This window comes from Crocodylus siamensis, chromosome 9 (genome assembly GCF_052110815.1).
Source record: "Crocodylus siamensis isolate JL-2025a chromosome 9, ASM5211081v1, whole genome shotgun sequence".
NCBI classification, from domain to species: Eukaryota; Metazoa; Chordata; order Crocodylia; family Crocodylidae; genus Crocodylus; species Crocodylus siamensis.
The window spans coordinates 9,914,192-9,936,506 of NC_143403.1; the positions used below are offsets into that span (position 1 = coordinate 9,914,192).

Below are 22,315 nucleotides of genomic sequence, written 5' to 3' on the forward strand. Positions count from 1 at the left end.
GTTTCCTGACAGGTCATTTTCCTCGTTTATCAGCCTGTACCCACCCTCATATTGTTTTACTAGAAACATACTGAAGTGATAGATCCCAGTTCCTGGGATTTTTGTTCTTTTCAATAGCTACATGATGTTTGTCTTATTACATTAGACAGTTGTTTGTAGACTGAGAAGCAGCAAGAGGTATAGGATAAATAAATAAAGTAGACTGTAACTGCTGAAGTTTATTTTATACAGTCTAAGTGGGTACAACCTTACCTTCAGGAAACTGGAAAGGCATCTCTATAGTACTAGCATATGCTGTTCTGCCATACTGAGGTTGGGACTGGAAAGCTCTGCTCACGACAAACTACAAAGAATATTATCAAGGCAATACTTATAGTAACAGCGTAGCACAGTCTAAATCCTGATGCTAGAACGGACATTGTAAAGAAAACATTTACTTCATTGTACTGATGTTTGTACGGTGCAACCCCCCCCCCCCCCGCAAAATGTTTTGCACTATTTTATCTCAACAAGGTAAATGACCTATTCTAAGGTTCAGCATGCTGTAGGCTATCTGAACAAACAGTCACTTCCTTTACCACTGGTAAACTTTCATTTCCAGTCTTAGGTACATTTCTTTAGTCCCTTCCATGCTTTCAAGAACAAACCCTGGATTCACTCCTGCTGGTTCTAAAGTCAGCAGCAAAACTGACTGACGTCAAATGTTGGCTGGAAAGACGTGTAGCTTCTTTAGTTGAGAAGACTGCTTTCATAGATGAACCACACTTCCTGGAAATGTACAAGGGTCAGTTTCCTGTGAGTCTTACTGTACTGAATTACAAAGGGCCTCCTGCCTTCAGAACCGCGATCAATGAAAGACATAGAGGCTGGTTAAAGCCCCTACTTCAGCTACTTCCCCCTTTTATTATTCTGTAAGCATCAATTACAAAGCTTTGTCCGTACAACGGTTTTGCTGTGTATCTGTATGTACTATGAAGGTAATTTATGTCAAAAGATGCTTTCAATAGAAAAACAGGGAGATTTACAACAAAGGAATTCTTTGAAGCCAGAGAGCAGTGCCTAAATACAGATGAACTTTGATGTCTTTAAGCTTTTCTCCATTGCACACAAATTCCTACATCAGCTTTGCTGTTCCAATGGAGAAAAAAAAAACAACAACATTCTTTGCCTCCTTTACCCTGGACCTCTACCCCATTGGCGGGCCAGGATTGTGTCATCTTTGGGGCACAACTTGCATTCTGAGCACACTAGCAAAAACCAAGAACTGGTGCAGAGAAGGGCAAATAAATGCAAGTGGGATCGCATCAGAAAATTGCTCAGATATTATATATTACAATATAAAATAAATTATAATGTAGTACCACAAACAATCTGTAATGCTATCAGACATGAGAGACTACTGAACTCCTTTCAGTGCTGTGTTCTCCAAGACAGCCTGAACAGTGTTGTCACATACTTTTATGCACTGTAAAAGGTACATGTTTCTAGCTTGTATAAAAATAGTTTTTGGCACTAGTCACAACACCCACTTCTTGGGATACATTAGGAAAAAGTGAAGATTGATGCTCTCAATGACCTGTGGAGCCAAACTAGTTGATCCTGTAGGTTCCTTTCACCCCAGGATAATACTTTATTCATGACACTCACAGCCTCTGACATCAGCTTTCTCATTCACAATCAGGGTGGTAAAATGGTAAAGAGAGCTCATAGCTGCATTATTGTTTGATAAATAACATATTACTAACGGCACCATCACACTCTCACTACAAAGAGAAGTATTATGGGGGGCGATATACTATCAATTCAACTCGACATGCATCTACATCCAACCAACCAACCCCCTCCCCCCACCAAATGTAATGCTAGCTTAATGTACATCAGTATAGGTGCCCAAGCTGGAACTTTTTTTTAGGTCTGTAAGGAAGAGATAGTTTGTTGGATAGTCTCTGTATCTGCCTCTCATCCGCTCATGCTATCCAAAATAACCCATATTTGACAACATTCCAGACATGTTGAAAAGCTTGCCTCTTTGATCAGGCATTTGGGGGACTGGAAGTGGTTCAGAGTTTGAAACTTGGAAAGAGGGAGATTGTTTTTCGGAGTTTCTCTTCCTGACAGGTTGTTTTATGTGGGAAGAGTTTCCAACTGTATGTTTTTATTGCTAAGGCCAGGAGGAGAGGACTGTTGTTCTTCTGCAATGATGACAAGCTGCAATGACTACTTTTCACTAAAAAGCAAAAGTACATACATAGTTTCCCAACATGCTGGATTTTAAGAGAAAGCTTCTTCAGCATTCACCCAGGGTGATAATTTCAAGTCATTTATTATGTATAGCCCAGCTTCACAAAGGTCAGGAAAAAGCTAATTCACTATATGCTCATGGCAGACTAATTAAAAAAAAAAAAAAAGAGAAAAGCAGCTTAATGCAAATCAGAGGACAGATAATTAGTTACTGACATGAAGACAAAACATAGCTCGACAAGTAACTGATTCATTTGAATTCTTATTCAAACCCTGCAGTTTATGCTGGAATGCCAGCTTGCCACATAATCAACCCTTTACTACAACAAGATTTTAAATATGCACTATCAGCAAAATTATCTGCTCTTTTAAACACTTGACTGCATAGGCAAATAACTGCATAAATACCCGAGGCACATCAACAGCAGTTAATTCACTGCTTGACTCTCCTCATTTTGTGGTGACTAATTCCAACTACACTTCCATTTTACAGCAACTGTGGATTTTGATACAATCTCTTTTAGCTAAATCTCTTTGCATTTCAACCATAAAGTGGTTCTAATCTGAACCAGTATGCAGTGACTTTTAACTAGGATTTATCAACATGAATTTGCAATCAGAATATAACCCTCACGAGGCAACATTAAAAAGACAAATACAGCACTACAATTATACCCCTCCCTTCAGAAGCCTAGACCCTGATCTCTGTCACACTAGTGAGACAAAAGTAACTATGCTCAAAAAAGTGTCATCTTCAATTTACTCCAGTATTAACAAGATGCGAGTCTGTCCAACTCTTTCTTCAACTAGTTGGTTAATTCATTTAAGCCGTGTGCATTAAGCATGCATGCTACTGAAGAGCCTGAGCCAAAGACCAATGGCTTTCCATCTACTTTAATAACAATAGGAGCTGAAGATGAATAGCTTTAGGACAGGTCCTTAAAGAAGAATACTATATGCTACAGATTGAGCCCAGCCCCAGTGCTGGTGCTGATGGAGCTGGTGACAGAACTGGTCAACAGGAGCAGAACTGAGAAAAGGAACAGCCTATATAAAGAGCTTTAAATACTGGTATCTTGTATGTTATCTAGCAACTGCATGGAAAGCACTGTACTAGTTCCACAATGGAGTGAAGTTACATGGGTGACACACATCAGGTTTCTCTCCACACCAAATTATTGCCATCCGAAACATTTCTGGATCCATTAGGACATTAGCATTTATGTTGTTTAACTGGGGTGTTCTCTTAAGGACACAGCAAAGCAAGCATGAAGAAACAGATGTGGCTGTTCAGGAGTGACTGAATCTGCTACACAAAAGAGGGTGTCAACAGGAGCCATGTTTTGTCACATGATCGGCCCCAGGCAAGCGCTCTGCAGCCATGCCCTCATGAAAAGGCATGGCTACAGAGCACTTTAAAAGTGCTTGACCATGCGACAAGATTAACCCTCATTAAACGAGGGTTCAGATGAAGGCGCTCCAAAGCTGAGCAGTTTCATTAACTTCTGTCAGTCCCTGGCTGGTCTCATGCAGCCCAGCCCTGTCCCCAGATGGGTGGGGGAGAAGGAAGGGGAGGGAGCTTGGTCTGAGGTTGCATGGGAGGGTGGGGTGCATGGATTGAAGCCCCACTCCTCCTCCCATCCTTCCTGAGGTGGGGGGGGGGCTCCAATCCATTTGCCCCACCCTCCAGTGCAGTCTGTGCAATCCTCAGCTTGAGCTCCCTTGACCCCCTTCTCTCCCCCTCCCATCCTGAAGACAGCACTGGAGCTGGGGGGAGAGGGGGGAACTAGGGGAGAAAGGCTGCAGACATAGCTGGCTCCAACATGAAGCTCAATCCCCACTCCCCCAACCCATGGGATCGTGTGTGTGTGTGTGTGTGTGTCACTGTAACTCATGGCACTTTCTGTGAAGCACCATGGGTTACAGTGGGGAGCTGCATGTCTGTCAGTGCCCAGTGGCAGCTTGTTGAACATCCAAGTATCAGCAGGACACTCAGGCCATATGCATGTCCTGGCTACCCTGATCCACTCTCTGTCCCTCCTGGACACCTCCCCAGTGCAGGAGTCTTTGATTTGTTGCCCATATGAACAGACAGGCAGGCCTCGACCTTCAGGCTATTTCTCTTGTTCTGCTTATGTACCTAACCTCAAGGCTCCTGTGGTGCCATACACTTCACTTGCAGTAACCCTGCTCAGCTGATGTTTGGAGTAGGGCTTCTCCAGCTGTCTGCCAGACTAAAGTGCTGATTCCATGCATGACTTACCACACAGATGTGCCTACATTTCAGCTCTCCCCTTGCATGTACTGTATTAGCAGGAGGGGGTAGAAATAGGAATTCTCCCTCACCTTAATAAAAGCAACAATGAAACAATCTTGTGTCCATAAAATGTAAGTGAATGCCTTGGGCTTAGTTATTAAAATGGTGACTGAAATCGATATAGCCTCTGAGGCTTTGCATTAAGGTCCCCAACGCTAGTAGGAAATCAGTAGCAAAGTGATATGCTTGGGGAGCTAGCAAGTTCAGAGACAAATTTGCCATTGTTCTGGTTGTTTGGATTTAGGGCCTCAGCTCTGAGGTATCTCTAGATCTACCATACTGGTTTTGCTTCAGAAGGCTGACCCAGCCACATTTTCATATAAGCATATATTCTCAGGACCAAACTGCCTGGAATGAACAAGAACTATTTGAAATCAATTAAACACCACCAGAAAACTTCTTCAAACTCCAAGACGGTTGTATTCCTGCAGATGCCGCCCAGCAATTTGCTTTGTAAAATGCCAGCTAAATCACGAAAAGTGAGTAGGCTTGATAAATGAGTTGTATTATGCTAAGCTGCCGTCTTCAACAGATGTATTTACATGTATCATGAACTAATGTTAGGAGATAGTACACGTTACTGCCAAACGTTACATGAAATGTTACCAAACAAATGAAAGGATATTGCTTAAAAAGTCTTCCAGTAAATTCCCATCACACTGATGAAATGATCAGCCTGACATGTATAAAAATTCCCCCCTCCAACCCTGATTTGTCCAGTATTACTCAGGCTCATAGTCATTGCTGTTAACAGCCTCCTTCCTGAAGCACAATGATGTAAAATACATTTATACGCTCTACAAAAACTTTATATTACTTAAGAGATTCTAAACTACTATGGAAATACAAATCCAATCCTGGCCATGCTCTCTAAAAAACTTTTCTCCATCCAGTCTAGCCTCACTTTGGCCATGCCTACATTTAACTAGACCCAGCTGCTCTTCATCCGTGAGATAATTTTCTGTAAGCTTCCTGAAATTTCAGTGGTGGCTATTATATAGTTGGGTATCACTGCCTGCCTGCTGGTGGCTAAACACCTGGTACTTCACGATTTTCTCAGTGGCCTCCTATAGATTTTGCACAGAAGTGGGGATAGAATGGCATCTCTATGGGATATCCCTGCCCCACACAAGAAGCCATTACCTATTGTCACTCAAACTGCTAGGTCTGGGAGGAAGGGGATAATAAGAACCATGCTGGGCCATCAACACCTGCCATTATCAGGTAGTCAGGTTGGTAGTCAGTTTACCATGACAGAGGCTTCAAAGAGGTAGGATTACAAGGCTACAAGGAGGTTGTCTTCTAATGTCACTACAGCAGTCTGTGCTAAGTATGCCCTGGCCAGAACCCTGGCCACGAAGTACACAGGATGCTAGCTGATGTTGCATGTTACAGTCTGATGGTCACTTGTGCTCTCAAGGGTACGCAGTAATACAAGCTAGTGTGAACAATGACAACATTTTTGGCAGCACCTTCTGGACAGCAACCATACTACTACAATTCACATCAAAAGAGATCATTGCTTGGCTGCATGTCAAACTTGGTAAATTTTGCAGACAAACCCTTTAGGTGTTACTCCTATGGAAAAAAAAAAAAAAAGAAAGAACAACAAAATGTCTCTTCAGACCCCTAAGAATACAACAGTATTTTTATTTGCATTATAGGGGACAGAGGGAGTTTGTGGAAAGCTGTTTTAGCAAAAAACCTGTAACTGTTTATTCTACCATCAGATTATATTGCTCCCATTTCTTAGGGTCAAACAATCAAAAGAGAATCAAAAGAGAACAACTGGTCTGTGAATTTTCAAATGGAAAGAGAATAGCTGATTTTAATATATCAATGATGCTTTTGTGACAACTTCCTGAAAACACTGGCAACACTTGGCACAAATGCATATAAAAGAAAATTTAAGGTCCAATGTTTGATTGCTCACTCAAGGAGATTGAATTGAACTACAAAAAAGAGCTACAATTCATGCTGCACTCAGAAGTAGAACTGCCAACTTGTGATTATCCAATACTACATTCTTTATGAATATTCACAGCAAAGTAATAGTTGATCACCTATAAATCAAGCAAATATGCACTATAGAAATTTGTGCATAACTGGATAATTGAGTAGTTTCAAAATGTTAGAGTCCTTGCCAACTCAGGCACAGAAATAGAAGCAAAATAAATTGGTCAAGCTCTAATTTTACACTTCACTATATTCAAATGAAGGTGGGGGGGAGGAAATCAATGATCTTACCTCTTCCAGGGCCCATAATGAATCAACCACTGGCTTGATCTTCTTCTCATTGTACAGCGTTATGAGTTTGTCCATTATACCTTTAATTAGGCCACCTCGGTTCTGCTTGAAAAGTAGATTCAACAGGGAAAATCCAGCAATGACTTTGTTCTCTTCATAGAGCTTGATAGGGTTCACTTTCTCAACCTGCCACCACTGAAAAGGAACAAATGACTTCAAGGTTAGAACAAACTAGTACACGCACGCAGACACCAACAATGCATCCATACATGCAAACACCCTTCTGAGTGACCAGTGTGAGAATAAGGACATATGAATCATTCAGTGTAAAAGGCAATGGGGTTTTACCAACTGTCAGCTTCTTCATGGTAATGACCTGTGTGCATACGTCTTTCCTCACAGTAGGTAGAAGCTAAACAATAGTGACTTGTCCCTCATTCACTGCAGGCTAAGCTATTGCAGGTTTGCCTCCTTGGGGAGGAGTGTGCGCATGGGCTGTTAACACAGAGGAAGCGATGTGTAGAAAAGCCCTGACTTGTATCCCATGAGTCTAGACCCCACATTTCCCATGAGACAAAGAATTAACATATCACAAAGGTTCTCTTAACATGCGACGAAGCACCTGATAAAAAGCCAGTTACTTCAAAGGATTCTCCTAAGGATTGTAAGGAAACCAGAGATGGAAACTCAAAATCCACTTCCAAAAATCTTTTAGAGCTGCCATGAGACCATACGTATGAAAACGCGGTAGTCAGATACATAGCTATCTGATTTGGAAGTCGAGCAGAATTTTTTTGTTGGGAAACTTTAAAGAACTGATAAAATGGATAGGTTGGGATGCAAAACTAGTCCAGGATTCCTGAACTCCATTCCTGGCTCTAATAGTTTACTTATGTGATCTTAAGTAGACTTGGACTTTTTGTTTTCCAGCTCTTCAAACAGCTGTTGATTCTTTAACCCACAGCTCCTAAAAATATCAGATAACTTTGCTGCTGCCATTGCCTTACTCCAGTTCCTGCTGAAGTCGCCTATATTATTGCTTGTGGTTTCTGAGCAAGCCTCTCATTACGTCTAATGAAATTATTCTCTTTCTTTTGCTCATGAGGCTGCCCTTGAGCCAGGAGTCCCACATACTGTTTTATTCTAGTGAGCAAAATTTTAATTAAAAATTCTTATGATTTTTAATAAACTATAGAATGTAAAATTAAGTAAGTGTAAAAAAGGCATTTACATTTTTATGAATGGCTCAGTGCATCACTTAAATTTTTTAATTATTTCCCTTGATTGCCTTTTCAGCCTCTAAAAGCACCATTATTCTGTCCAGTATCCATTACAAAGAAGGTACTGAACCATACTGATTTAAGGCTTTTTAACATCATTCTGGACACATTGCCAATTTTTGTTTGAGCCTGAGTAAGGTTTAAAAAAAAGAGTCAGAAGTGAACCCAGGGAATTTAGTTTCAGACCACAGTAATACAGTTTTACTCTTCTCCCTCAGTAGTTTGTATAAAATCGTGCAATAGTTTTCTGTTGATTTCTTTTGGACTCTCTTAGCTTCAGATAGAGGAACTAGCAAACCAATGACATTGTTGCCTTCTGCAAAGTCCTATGTTAGGTGCTGGAGAAAACCAGTGTAAGATCAGACTAGTATTTTCACCAGGGCATAGCTGCACCGCCTGATAAAAAACAGGGGTGGCCAAACTTACAACATAAGTGCCATAAGTGGCATGGGCAGCCTGTGTGGCACGTGGCAGAACAGGGATGGGACAAGCAGCACAGTGGAAAAAGGGCAAGGGGCAGAAAGCAGAACAGGCAGGTAGCACAGAGCAAGGAGAAGAAAGCAGAGCAGTGTAACAGGCAGGGGAAGAGGATTGGAGGCCTAATTTGTGGCATGCAAGCTAGGAAGGCCAGTTCCCACTGCTTTAAACCATGTGGTATCCAAACCCTTGAGTTACCTACATCCACAGGATTGAGTAGTCCCTAGTAACATTTGCATTTTTTGAACCCAAAGCAAGGTAATGGCATGGAAATCATGGAAAAAGCACACTAGATATGATGGTTTTGGGTTTCCCACAAATTTGGCCCCCATTATTTGACAAAAGAAAATTTCAGTGTCAAAAATCTCTTTTTCTGTGTAATCGCACATGGAGGAAGAAAAAAAAAAAATCAGGCTTTAATCTTCATTGGGATTTATGCTAAATCTTTTTATTCAGATTGTTGTTTCAGCTCAAAGATTGCCTCCAGTTACAAGGGTCTTCATATATTTTAGCGCTCAATACACAAGACAAAAGCAAAGTGGGAGGCTATCTGAAGGTGTCTCTTTGGGGGCCTTTATTTGTCTTGATTTTAGCTGCATAGGCACTTTTGAAGTTATTTTTTCTGAGGAAAACAGTGTTGCTTTAGGTGCTAATGAGCTCTTAGCAGATAGATTGTATGGTGGGTCTTTAATCAGTACCTTTGCTCTTTGTTTCTCTCCCAGAAAGAGCCACTTTTACAGCTGGTTGAACTATTCTGTGCAAAAAAATTATTTGACAGATTTGGCTTTTTTCTTGTCTGCAAATTCTCTGAACCAATTTGCTCATTATTTTTGACAGGCTGAGGAATAATTTCAGCTTTTAGCATGTTCATAACATCAATGAAAAATGTACTGCGGCACCATTTCCTGGATGTCCCTTATAGCATACCTTTCTACATGGAATCTTAAACCTGAACGTAACTGGACTTCAGCTGAGATCTGAGGGTCAAGCATGTCACTGAATTGACTACGTTATATCGACAGTATCTACAGAGAAAGAAAGAGCCCCTGGGGTGGTAAGTATCCCCTGGGTCTGACATGCACCCTGAGTAAATAAAGTGTTGTTTTACAATTTTACTTTAGTCTTCTGTTTCTTTACAGAAATTACTGGCAACCCAAATAGGTATACCAAACAGGTTCCTGTCTAGCTATCTAATCAAAAGAAAAGAAAACATGTCACACCACCTTAGCCTGTTCATGCCACTCTTCATCTGACCCAACTTGTGAGGCAATATGTTGGAGACGATAAATAATTTAAGGGGCCGGCAGAGATGAAATAGATGCAACAAATGGGTTTCAAGAATGGGGGTATCTAAAGTACAGTGATTCAACACCACAGCAGTTCTCTACTTACTGATTTTGCAAAGCTGAAGAAGCTTTTTGTTTCCCCAGTCACCATGTTGGATGAACCTGCAACAGAAGAGCACATACGTGTGGACACCTCTTAATACATGCCAAAAATAGCCATTTAACAGTCATGTTTATCTTTAGACTGGAGGGAGTGGGGGGGGAAATAAGAGCTAAGGAGATTTTTTTCCAGTTGTTGAAAGGTTTAATGCATGCATGTTCTTTTATCATGGGAACAGCTAAGCAGCCCAGGCGATGGAAGCCTACATGTTTCTGGAGCAAAAGAAAGGTTCACTCTCATCAAACGACATATAAGCTTTCATTTGTTTTTGTGATCTTAGAAATGATCCATTCAATCAGAAACAAGCAGGCTACATGCTACTAGGCATTTTGTTAACAAGTCTCTTAAATAATACTCTCCTTTTTCTCCCCTCATTAAAATTCTCTCTGCTCTTATCCTTGAGCTGCTTTAATCATTACAGATGACATCCTCTCTTCTCTCCAGGCATATCTACATTGTAATCGGAGGTGCCACTGCAGCCTGAAAAAGCTACCGGGGGAAGGCAACAGTGAAGACACGATGGCATGAACTTCAGCCTAGGCTAACAGATGCAGTATGTAATCTAGGAAAGTGTGTACAGCATATCTGGAAGCCTGTTCTGCCATGTTGTCATTGCTGTTGCCACCTGTGTGACAGCAACTACGAGCATATGACTGCTTACGTGTTGCACTCAAGTGTAGACACACACTCAGTCTGCAGAGCCCAAATCTCTTTAGCTTTTCTCCCACAGAAGTGAGGATGCTATGCATTTTGCTATCAATAAATGACATGGTAAGCAGGCAGATTTGCAGCAGAGATTTTTATTAATAACTGTGTAACATAACCAGTGGTGCATGCTGGGGCTCTAGAGTTTGAGAGCGAGATTTAGCTTGCATTCCCGATTACCCTGGTGTCGCACCAAAACTAGGTCCGTTCTGAGACATGGCCTCCCTTCTCCAATTTCATTCAAACTACAGTGACCTCTGCCAAATTGCTTATTTTCTACAGCTGAAAGAATTTGCTTCAAGTTCGTTTCTTCCCTGTGGCCAAATGAGCAAAACTAATCAGAGCTATAGAACAGAAGTTCCACTTTTGGATACACTGGAGGGGAGGGGGGAAGTTACTTGGCAGCACCTATTATTTCTCCTAATAACTCTGCTTATGAAGAATTCACCTCCACAGAACTCTTTTGGAGGAAATAATGGAACTGAAAAACTGTAATGCAACAGCCACATCTACTCTTCATGTTTCCTAGGAAGATCTTGGTAGCCTAGATGTTTTTAAATGGTGTTTTCATGCTTCCTGAGACAGATGGCAAAATCTGTATATTTGGATCCTAGCTCTAGCCTTTTTATGATGGTCACTCACCATATAAAATGTAAGTCCCCAGTGGTTTGAGGAGGCTGAGGCCCTTTCCAGTATTTTCTCCGCACAGACAATCCAGAACAATATCAACTCCTTCTGATGAGATTCTGAAGACACAGGAAAAAAAAACGTTGCATTTCAACAGGACTCAAAGCATCGTCTCAACTTGCACACTGTCTACATTGCAGCAAATGGTGTTTGGCATGTTAAGGAGGACTCTAAGGCTAGGATTTTCAAGAGGGACTGACAATTTTGAGAGCTTCATCCATAAGTATCCCAACCCAAGACATTTTTAATTGGGCCTTATTTTCAGAGAGAGTTGAGCATTCAGAGTCTGAAAATAAGGCGTCTCCGCTTGTACAACAAAAATGCTGCTGCACTGAAAAGAATTATGCCACTTTTGACTAACCTGGCCAAAGGTATTATTGATCCTGCCATACTCAGTCATGCTGTGGTAACTAGTAGCTTACCAAACAATTAAACCTGTTGAAAGGCATGGAGCTACTTGCACAGAAATGTATAAGGCAAAGCAAGTCAAGATGTCAATTTGGTTCTAAAACTACCACATCACACTAAGGTGACATAAGTAATTAGGTGAAAAGTATTCAGTAAACATCATAAGTACACTCTTTTCCATGTTATATAATAATAATAGCTGTTTCCTCTTATGTTAGCAGTTCTGTGCAGGAAGATTTAGTGACTTCTAAAAGTTTTGTTTTTTGGTTTAAGGTATTTTCAATCTTCAAAAAAAAAAAAAGAGTCATGGCAGATATGGAAAAAGAAGGAAGCAGATTTGTGAAATAGGAGTAAAAAGCAATAAAAATTCTATTTATTTCCTATCAAAAATGAAGTATAAATAGGGCTACTGAGGAATGCCCAGCATTAGTTATTACAGCATGCTATGGGGAAAAAACAAGTTTGGCTTAATTGAGATCTGACTGGTACAATATGTCTATTTTATCACCCGGTAACATTTCTGCCTAAGCAATGATGTGGTAACCAGACCAGTTGAAGGAAAGTTGCAGAATGTAAGAAGGTGAAGTGACATGCTGTTAAATTTCTAGCTGAGACTATACAGGTGGTTGGGAAAGATAAAATTATTATTTATGGTTATTGCAATTTTACAGGCAGGATGAACATTTAAAAATAAAGAGGACATGAAGCTAAATCAAAAGAGCTTGCAGGCCTCCCCAATTTGCATAACAATGGATCATGGAGATTTTATTTATTTGGACAACTGATTGTAACAACAGCATTGGGTGTCATGCATATACTTTATCAGCCATCCAGCAGAAGTGCTGTGTGACTGCTTGGTACACGTGCTTTGGGGTAGGGATGAGGGGCGCTTTAATTCAAGCAGCTCTCAGGAGCTGATCTAATTAAAGCACCCCCAGTGTCTTAGGTACTCAGCATCCCTGAGCTTCAAAATGGCAGTGGGGGCAATTAAACTAAAGCTCGTTTGATGAGCTTTAGTTAAAAGTGCCTCTCCACCACTGTTTTGAAGCATAGGTATGCTGAATACACGTGATGTCGAGGCTGCTGGAGCATGTCGGTAAGATTATATTGAGTCTGCTCTGACCCGTTCCAATCAGAATGCATTGGAGCAGGTGCTGGGCACGTGTACAGGTGCACAGAAGGACTAAACCTCTATAAATTATAGAAGTCAACAGGCTTAATTCTCTACTTGCACTATTGCACATCAGGAGTGATTCTGCTAAGGTCATCAACATTATACCAGTGCTAGAGATGAATCTACCCCAAAAAAGATGCTACTTCAGTATCTGTAGTACTGACCCTATTCACAATAAAATTTATCATTGCTTACATCATTAGTAGCGGCGTTAAGCATGCATTTTTTCAGAGAAGGATGCAATTCTACATAATGCACTTCAGTTTATTCCCATGCAAATTCTGAGGAGAGGACTGGATTTGTAGCCCCCCCATCCTAAACACGTGTTTTTGCCTCTTGATAATGGCAAGAAGGCCCTTACTCTGGCAGGTGTGTTCTGAGAATCTTAACAGATACGTAGACACCAGTAATACAAATCTTTGTTTCAGACAGCACCTTCAACTTGGGCCAAACTGTACCCTACTGATGTGTGGAAAAAAGGATTGTTCCATGTGTGGATTTCTTCTGTGGCTGGAGACATTGCCGTCTTGAAGGTGCTCTTGATTCTGTTTCAGATCCTGCAGAAATTCCTCCATGGATTACCTGGGTATCCATTTGTAGGCTGGCATATTCCTCCTTTTTATGCCCAAACACTGGGGAGTCCATGCAGGGAGCAATACAGCAGGGGTGGTCGGGGTTGCCCACCCTGGGAGCCAAATCTGTTCCTCCACAGAAGTTCAAGAGCTAGAGTGCAGCAGGGTGTGGGGGATGCCAAGGACCCAGACCGGAGGTGACCACCCCCAACCCTCTCTGCTGCCGCAGCGTTGAGCTGCTCCAGCTTTTCCCATGGAGAGTGCGCCCTGGGGTAAGGGGCGCAGCTGAAGCTCCCACCCTGGCAGCCCGGTGCCTGAGCTGGCAGTCCTGGGAAAAGTGCTGGTGAGCCACATACGGCTTGCGAGCTGTGGTTTGGCCACCACGGCAATACAGCTTTGCCTTGTTGTGCAACTTCAAAGGCAGCAGAGAGGCCCTCATGCTCCCAGATATACTGTGCTCAGTAGTGTTTGAGGGAACATAAACATCGTGCAGGTGACATTGGCTCATTTGGGCTCCAGCATTTTGGGGGGCATTCCAAAGGTTGGGAAGGTAATCTCTTGTCTGATTAGCAAGAGGGTAAGCCCAACTGTCCAAAACAGATTCAAAAACGAAAAGGGGAATAATTATGGATTTTGGGGCTCTTACTGCATTCTCACATACAGGACAAATCAAGCCCTTGCTAGTTAAACCCACAATACTGTGGTCCCTCACTAGCATGTAGCAAGCCCCATAGAGACAACAGCTTAAGAGTTCTGAACTTTCCTATATTCACTTTAAATATTTGAGTTTTCAATTTGTCTTTAAAACATGGGCTTAACAGTTCTAGTGACTTGGGTAGTCAGAAAATAACTCTACATTCTAACCTAGATAAAGATTTAGGCTGCATATTAAAACAGTGCTTTAACATTATACCCTTCCCTCCATGATGTCCGTACCCAACTAGGCATGGTTTTTTAAACATGGCCCAATTTACTGAACAAGGAGGAGCAATCAGTGACAGAGAGGCAAGACAAGGCTGAGCTATTCAATGAGTTTTTTACCTCGGTGTTCCTGAACAGGGCTCAAGATAAGTCTCCCAAGGGGTATCAGAGGGACACCAGCCCACCAACTGTCGACACTGACTTGGTGCAGAGTCACTCGGATGGACTGGATGTGTTCAAGTCAGCAGGCCCAGATGAGCAGCATCTGGGAATACTGAAGGAATTGGACGGTGTCATAGTAGAACCACTGGCACGACTGTTTAAGCGCACGTGGCACTTGGGTCACGTCCTGGAGGACTGGAAAAGGGCCAATGTGGTCCCTATTTCCAAGAAGAGGAGGAAGCAGGATCCGAGTAATTATAGGCTGGTCAGTCTCACCTCCATCTTTGGAACGGTCTTTGAAAAGACTATGAAGGATCATATCTGTGGGAGTCCAGTGGGAAAAATAATGCAGTAGGGAAACCAGCATGGATTTGTAGCAGGTAGATCATGCCTGACCAATCTGGTTTCATTTTATGACAGGGTCACAAAATGCTCAGAGACACAGGAGTAGAGGTGGATGTTGTTTTCTTGGACTTTAGCAAGGCCTTTGATACGCCATCTCATCCCATTCTCATAAATTAAGAGGCTGTGACAGAGGTTTACATGGGTCTGGTGGGTGGCAAATTGGCTTGGGGGGGGGGTCGCACCCAGAGAGTGGTAGTAGACAGGTCGGTATTGACCTGGAAGGATGTGGGTAGTGGGGTCCCACAGGGTTCAGTCCTTGGACCTGTACTCTTCAATATCTTCATCAGTGACTTGGAGGCAGGTGTGAAGTGTACTCTCTCCAAGTTAGTAGACGATACTAAATTGTGGGGTGAAGTGCACACTCTGGAGGGTAGGGAATGATTGCAGGCAGACCTGAACAGGTTAGAAAAGTGGGCGGCACACAACAGGATGCAGTACAACAAGGACAAGTGCAGAGTGCTGCACCTAGGGAGCAAAAATATCCGGCACACCTACTGGCTGGGAAGTGACCCTCTCAGCAGCACAGAAGCGGAAAGGGATCTCAGAGTCATAGTGGACTCCAAAATGAACATGGGTCATCAAGCATGACAAAATCATCAGCAAAGCTAACTGCACTTTATCATGCATCTGGTCAGGGTCATCTGACCCCAACACTATTTCCTGCCTACGCAGGGGGTTGGACTCGATGATATGCTGAGGTCCCTTCCAACCCTAGCATCTATGAGTCAATCCACAGTGACTAGCCTAGACATATTAGCCACAGAAATCAAGTTTCAGAGAGGACTATCCATTTGGTAGAAGAATCACTGTAGTGAAACCTAACTTCTGACCTCATCCTCATCAAAAAGCAATTGATACTTGTTGGGTATCTTTTTCATGGACTTGAATGGTGCATATTTTTCATCTTGGTGTGATTATACTTTGTACAACAAGGGAAGATACTTTTGCTACTCTTTGTTCTTGATGTGCTGCTTCAGCATTTGTCCAGGCAAAGTAAGGGGCAGCAGGGGTGGAGGAATAATCGTGGATCAAATTCTCCTCCGAAAGTCTGCTTTTAATCGGTCATTGTTTGGATACGACTCAAATCTGGATTTCAGCTCTAATAGGCACCTTTAAAAGAGTCGAGCTTAAACAGAAATCGACAGCGCCATCCATGTGAATCCAAGGCTAGGATTTGACCAGAATTAGTGCAGTAGAGGACTGAAAAAGTTACTATGATTTCAATAAAATAATTCTAGTTGTAAGCTTGGTATCTGGAGCTCAAGGAAACTGCTAATTTCTCTAAGATTCCTCAGTCATGATTTTGAACTTCTCATCACAAATAATACTAGATCCTGATATTCTACAAGTAAATAACCCCATCACTCATAAATTCTTGAATCATGCTCCTTAATTAAGCAATTATGCAAATCACTGGTCCAGTTGTTATTGGATAATTACTACCTTGAAACTATAAAAGGCATAAGGTGCAGTCAACGGAATCTAATCCCCAAGAGCTACGATTAGTTTGTGCTGACCATACCTTCCGCAAATGTCTAATTGCAATTAGAAAAGAGTCAAAGGAGAGGCAAAGCAGTATGGCCTATAATACACCTTTAATTTTCTTCAGAAAAAAGCAGGACAGCACTCTCAGTTCCACAGGAAACAGTGTAGTCATAAACATTTAACTGGTTTCCTTAATAGTATAACACACAGGCACTGATGATTTGTGTGGGCTAACAATTTTTTCTGCATATAGGCTGTGTGTAGAGCTTTCATTTTGAAAACGCATGATGACTAATTTGCCCTTTCAGAATGTAATCAAGACATTCAACAGTGACTTTATTGTACGTATCATTCACGTCATTGATACCGACACAAAATGTCTTTGAAGTAGAGCTACAGCACATCGGACTATTATATATGGCCTAAATTTTCTGCTGTTCCCCCACGCCACACAAGAGAAAAAAATACAGTTCCTGGAAACATCAAAGGTTTTTGAATTCTGCTTTGAAACTACTCCCCCTGCAAAAAACCAAAACTAACTCCTCCGAATACTGGTATTTCTTATGGTGTAAAAATGCTATTCTCAGGCTCACCTACCATACTTGCCACCTGATAAACAGCAAGGTGGTGAATGGTTTTAGTTGTGGCAAACAACAAAAAGTTAAAATGTATGAGTATGAAGTTGTTTGCTTCAATGCAAACGGTTGTCAAATCACTCTCTCGCACATGATTATCCACCTACCCTCTGGACTGATTATAGAGAAAAACCTACTCATAAGAAAAGTAAACTGAATATCCCCAACTGCTTCTGTGCATGATACGCCAAAGAGTAAAGCTTCATTCTTCCATAGCTGAGTCTCGCTATAGTCATTTCTTGGGTTTCCAGCCATCATCACCTACCAGAGCAGAGTGGAGCATTCCATAACCATTATTCTCCTCTGGTGGCACAAAAGAAAAGTATCTCATGTCAAGGTTAGGCCTAGTTTCCCATGTTATTAAGACAACTCTATTTAGGTAAGGGGTGGCAGGCTCCTAAGCTTGCTGCAGAAACTGGAAGGTTGATGGGTCAACAGCAGATACTGCCCAGAAGCAGTGGAAAGTCTCAGGTATCTGCAGGTTCCTCCTCCAATACCTGCTAACAGAATGAAACAAGCCCCAGGCATCACTCCTGGGTTGGGGAAGCAGCAGGGATCTCTTTTGCCAGACAACGCTTCTCCTGTTACAGTGCATCTCCACATACAGCGACATTTTCTTGCAATTGAAACACAAGGCTTTTGTTATGGGCCTGAAATGGTTGTCACTGAAATTAGATGGGGTGGGCAAAATATGGCCCGCGGGTGAGAGATTTTGCCTGGTCTACGGTGGGTCCCTTAGTCCTGCCTGACCCAGGCGCTGTCTGGTCCGTGGCATGTCCTGCCATCCTCTGGGCACACAGCGGGGCTGGGACAACTCCGCAGCTGGACTGCCTTTCCAGGCAGCCCAGGTAGTGGCAGCTCCATCTGGCTGCTGCTGGCCCCAGCCCTGTGGTGCTGGCAGGGACCTGTGCACACAGCCCTGACCCCAGCCCACTCCAGACTTGGCCCAGCAGAGCAGACCAGCTGGAACCTGCATGCACGACCCTGACCCAGCCCACCCTGTGCCTGCTCTGAACCCCCTGCCCACGCTGAGTGGCAGCAGCAGCGGTGGCGGCTGGGAAGTAGCTGCCCCTCCCCTTTGCTGCTGCCAGGCCCTTCTTGTTGCAGCTGCCCGAAGCCTTCACCTGGACTGCCCTGTGGCTCATGTGTGCTGCCAGCAATGCCCTGCTGGATGGCCCAGAGGCAGCAGTGGAGAGGAGTGGAAGGGCAGCCTGGGTGTGGGCTGCAGGCAGCTGCAACGAGAAGGGCCCAGCAGTGGGGAAAGACAGCACTTTTTCCCTGGGCCCAGCAGCAGCTTCTGCCTGGCTACTGCCGCTGCTCAGCATGGCCAGGCAGTCCAGAGCAGGCACGGATGGGCCAGGGTGGGGGCCATGCATGTGGGCTCCAGCCAGTCTGGACCTGGTCCGTTCCGCTGGGCTGAGTCCAGAGCAGGTGCAGGGTGGGTTGGGGTCCAGGCAAGTGGTGGTGGCAGCCAGAAGGACCCACCACTGCTGCCTGGGCTGCCTAGAAAGGTGGGGCGGGGGGGTGCTGACCGATCTGCACCAGCTCCCCAGATCTGCCTATGTGGCCCATGAGCCCAAATAATTGCCTGCCCCTGAATTAGAAAGTCATTGGCTTTAATGGGTGCTAATGGGCACTTGGGGAACAGTATCCCAGCACAAGAAAGTGCTGTCACCTCTGAGATGACTGACAGGTGTGGTTTAAGAACTCACCTGTTTAAGATGAAAGTGAGGGATAGCTTGTATCCAACTGAAAATGCAGAAACCACTTGTGCCAACACAGTAGAATAATTCACCTGCTTTTTTAGATGAGAACTGAAGATCTTCAGCCGACAATGCTCAACACTCTTCCAACACCCGCCTGCCCTGGAGTAGATGACCTTGTGAGGTTCCCTCCAGCCTTATTTTCCTATGAACCTATGAATAGCTGAACTTAGGTCTCCTTTCCAAGTCCAACGCCAAGCAGGGGTTGTAATAACTCAGGGCACTTTTACACATGCTCAGGGAGTGGCGGACTGCGGCACTTTAATTAGAGCAGCTTCGAGAGCATCCTCCCATGTCTTGTGTATCAGCATCCACACACTTAACAATGGTGGCAGGGGCACTTGAACTAGAGCTCGTTGGATGAGCTTTAGATAAAGTGCTTCCACTGACATTTTCAAGTGCAGGGATGCTGATACACGAGACGCAGGAGGGTGCTGGAGCGAGGCAACAGCCACACTTCAGCAGACTCAATTAAATAGAGTCTGATCCAATACGCTGGGATCCAGTGCATTGGAGCAGCCTCCACGCTCATTTATAGGTGCCCTCAGAAGTGAGAAAGCATATGCTCAAATTGTCCAACTGTCACAGAGCTCTCAGGTGCCCTGCGACTGAGAGCAGAAAGGCCAGGAGGGCAGTTCCCTTCTGGCAGCTGGAGAAGCAGGAGCTCTGCAGTGGAGTCAAGCTGAGTTGAGCAGACCGACCGATCGAGTAGCTGCATCATGTTGCAGGGTAGAAAGAACCCTGGCTGGGAGGCTTGGCAGGAGAGACAGGTGGGACTGGATTGTATGTTATAGCCGGTGGGCTTGTTGTTGAGTTACAGCCGATTGGCTTATGGTTCTGTTTAGTTATGGTTAACTGGAGGACCGGGTGAGGCTACAAGGGGTTGGAGGAGGCCTCAGGGGAGCCCCACAATAGCGGGGGTCTCCTGGCACCGAAGGGGGTGCAGCTTTGTGTAGGGGCACATTGGCCCAGTTAGGCTGCCCCGAGCGAGGGGGCAGCAAGGAGCCCCAGAGTAAAAAGGGGACAGTGAGGAGCCCCGAGTCAGGAGAACGAGAGACCCCGGAGCTGAAGGGGGCAGCGAGGAGCCTCAGAACAGGGGGCAGCAAGAAGCCCCAAGGTAGGGGGCGGTAAGGAGCCCAAGAGTGAGGAGGGGCAGCAAGGAGCCCCGAGAATGAAAGAAGGGTTGAGACTTAGCAACACAGCCTAGGTTAAGTCATCCCAACAACATCCGCGAGGCGTGGGCTGCGGTGTAGGGGAGGAAAAGGAGCCGCAGACAGCGCCCCAGTCATTGGGGCTTATATAAACGGGCAGCCTCCTGCTGATTCAGATCATCTATCAATCACAAGTAAGATCAAGGCGTGGCAGGCGAGAGTAAGCAGGCGGTTGGCCCACTGCAGGAGGGCGGAGCCCCACGCCCAGAGAGGCTCCGAAAGTAAGACTCCTGCTACACCAACATTACCTCCTGCACCCATGTTTTCCTTTCCAAATCTGTTTAGGTTATCAGGTCTGCCAGGATCCCAACTGAAGGTACCACAAAAACTACAGCCTTTGTGTACACTGATGCAACCTCTCTTCCAAAAAAACCCTACCTTATGAAAACCCTGAACGGCACGCTACCTGGGGATGGGTCCTTTGGGAAATTTCTGCTACAATAGTTAATTGGTGCATTCAAGAAATATATGTTGTATTCTAGAACTATAAATACTCGTTTTTACAAGGACAGCTGACAAGCGGCCACAGCAGTTTGTTTATTTTACTTTAAAGTCCTGCCAAATTTATCCGTTAGACTCTAACAAGAATCCGACTAAACCAGAAAAAAATTCCATGACTCTGCATGAAAACTGAAGCCTAAACTACCAGTTTAGGAGGCTACAGAATGACCCTAACCTTACAGCAAATGAACATTGAACATGCCCCTTCCCTTCCTCCCCCCACCCTTCTCAAGAAGTCACAATTAAATCCAACATTGTGGTAGGCAATTGTCCATTATTTGCAGTATAAGTATCTAGGCAGACATTCACTCCAGGAAATGTCCCCAGATTTCCAGTAAACTGAAAATCTACTAAAGAGCTGTCCAAGTCTAAATATCAGTTCAAGGCTGTGGATAGAAAAAAAAACTTCACCAATTTAAAGAAATGAGAAGTACAACACTTACCATTTGTGAGCATGTGTTAGCTGATCCACTTTTTCATGTGCCCACTCGTATCCCTCAGTAAGTCATAGCTAAACTAGTACAGGTTATCCTGGAATGAAACAGGTGCTAACTTACTGTCGTTTTTGTTCCATTTACTGTAGTATAGTGAGGACACATGAACCCATCAGCATAAAACATGGGAAGTTGTTCCCTTTCTAAACTGATCCGGTTGTTTTGTCTATCCATAACCATACTTAATAAGCTACAGTGGATGACCAGCGTCAAAGGGTACACTATAAGAGATTAGATCCCCTCATTAAGATGTTTTCTCTCTTTCATTTAATATCTTTGGTTTGTGATGGAAATTCAAGAATGAATGCAATCAATAAAATCCAGCTGATTGTAGAAGAGGAAGATACTTGTTTAGTATAATTGATCTTCAATAGCAAGATACTATGATAGCTCTGAGCTCATGGATTTAACTGTTTCCCATAGAAAATCTTTACCTGGCATTTTCTTCGTATTTAGCAAGCTGTACCTAATCCCTGTGAACAAGGAACAAAACCTCTTACCGTTTTACTTCTTGGACATAGTCTGCATTTCTGTCAAACAGGTGAGTTACTGAATCCTTGATTGCTTCATGCTTGAAAGATGACGCTGTTCCAAAAACAGTAACATTGGGGATAGTTGAGCAGAGCTGGGCAACAGCTTGACCCTGTAAATATAGCATCATGTTAGCCCCTTTGACATGGGAAGCTTGTTATGCAATTTCCACCTCTACATTTAGCCATAATGGAGGAAAAGCCAAGACTGATCACAAACAGTTTCCAAACTTTCTTTATCTAACTGTCAGACAATTCACAGCTTACCTGGTAAATATTTATTCCAAGAGACACTCACAATATTCTTTTTTAGACCAAAGTCTAAATTGCACTGGAAGAAACTAAACATAATTATTAAAGGGGTGTTAGTTAAGTGCATCAATTCCTTTTAAGAGATTCAAATTAAACTGACATCATCCCCTTTAAAAACTGCACGTCTGTGTAAGAGATGCACGTTTTGCCATCACACAAAAAAATGTAATTTTTTTCTTCTATTTTTTCCATACATGCAAGAGAACCTACTTAAGCTTGCAACAGGAGACAGTGAATGCATGAGACAAAAGCACAGATGTAAACACTAAAAGGATACAGGAGAACTTGTCATTTGGGAGCTTGTATATGCTGAAATGATACAGGTGTTTTGTTTGGCCACTA

General features: G+C 43.4%; 1 protein-coding gene across 1 annotated transcript in view; it reads right to left on the reverse strand.

Annotated features, from left to right (window-relative positions):
- The window catches only part of VAT1L (vesicle amine transport 1 like), an 86,438-nt gene that overhangs the window by 35,727 nt on the left and 28,396 nt on the right, over window positions 1-22,315 (reverse strand). The window contains exons 4-7 of the mRNA XM_090063424.1: window positions 21,632-21,774; window positions 11,356-11,459; window positions 9,955-10,010; window positions 6,806-7,000 (exon numbers count right to left, since the gene is read on the reverse strand). Coding sequence (XP_089919550.1) covers window positions 6,806-7,000; window positions 9,955-10,010; window positions 11,356-11,459; window positions 21,632-21,774 — 498 coding nt within the window. The remainder of the gene's footprint in view (window positions 1-6,805; window positions 7,001-9,954; window positions 10,011-11,355; window positions 11,460-21,631; window positions 21,775-22,315) is intronic.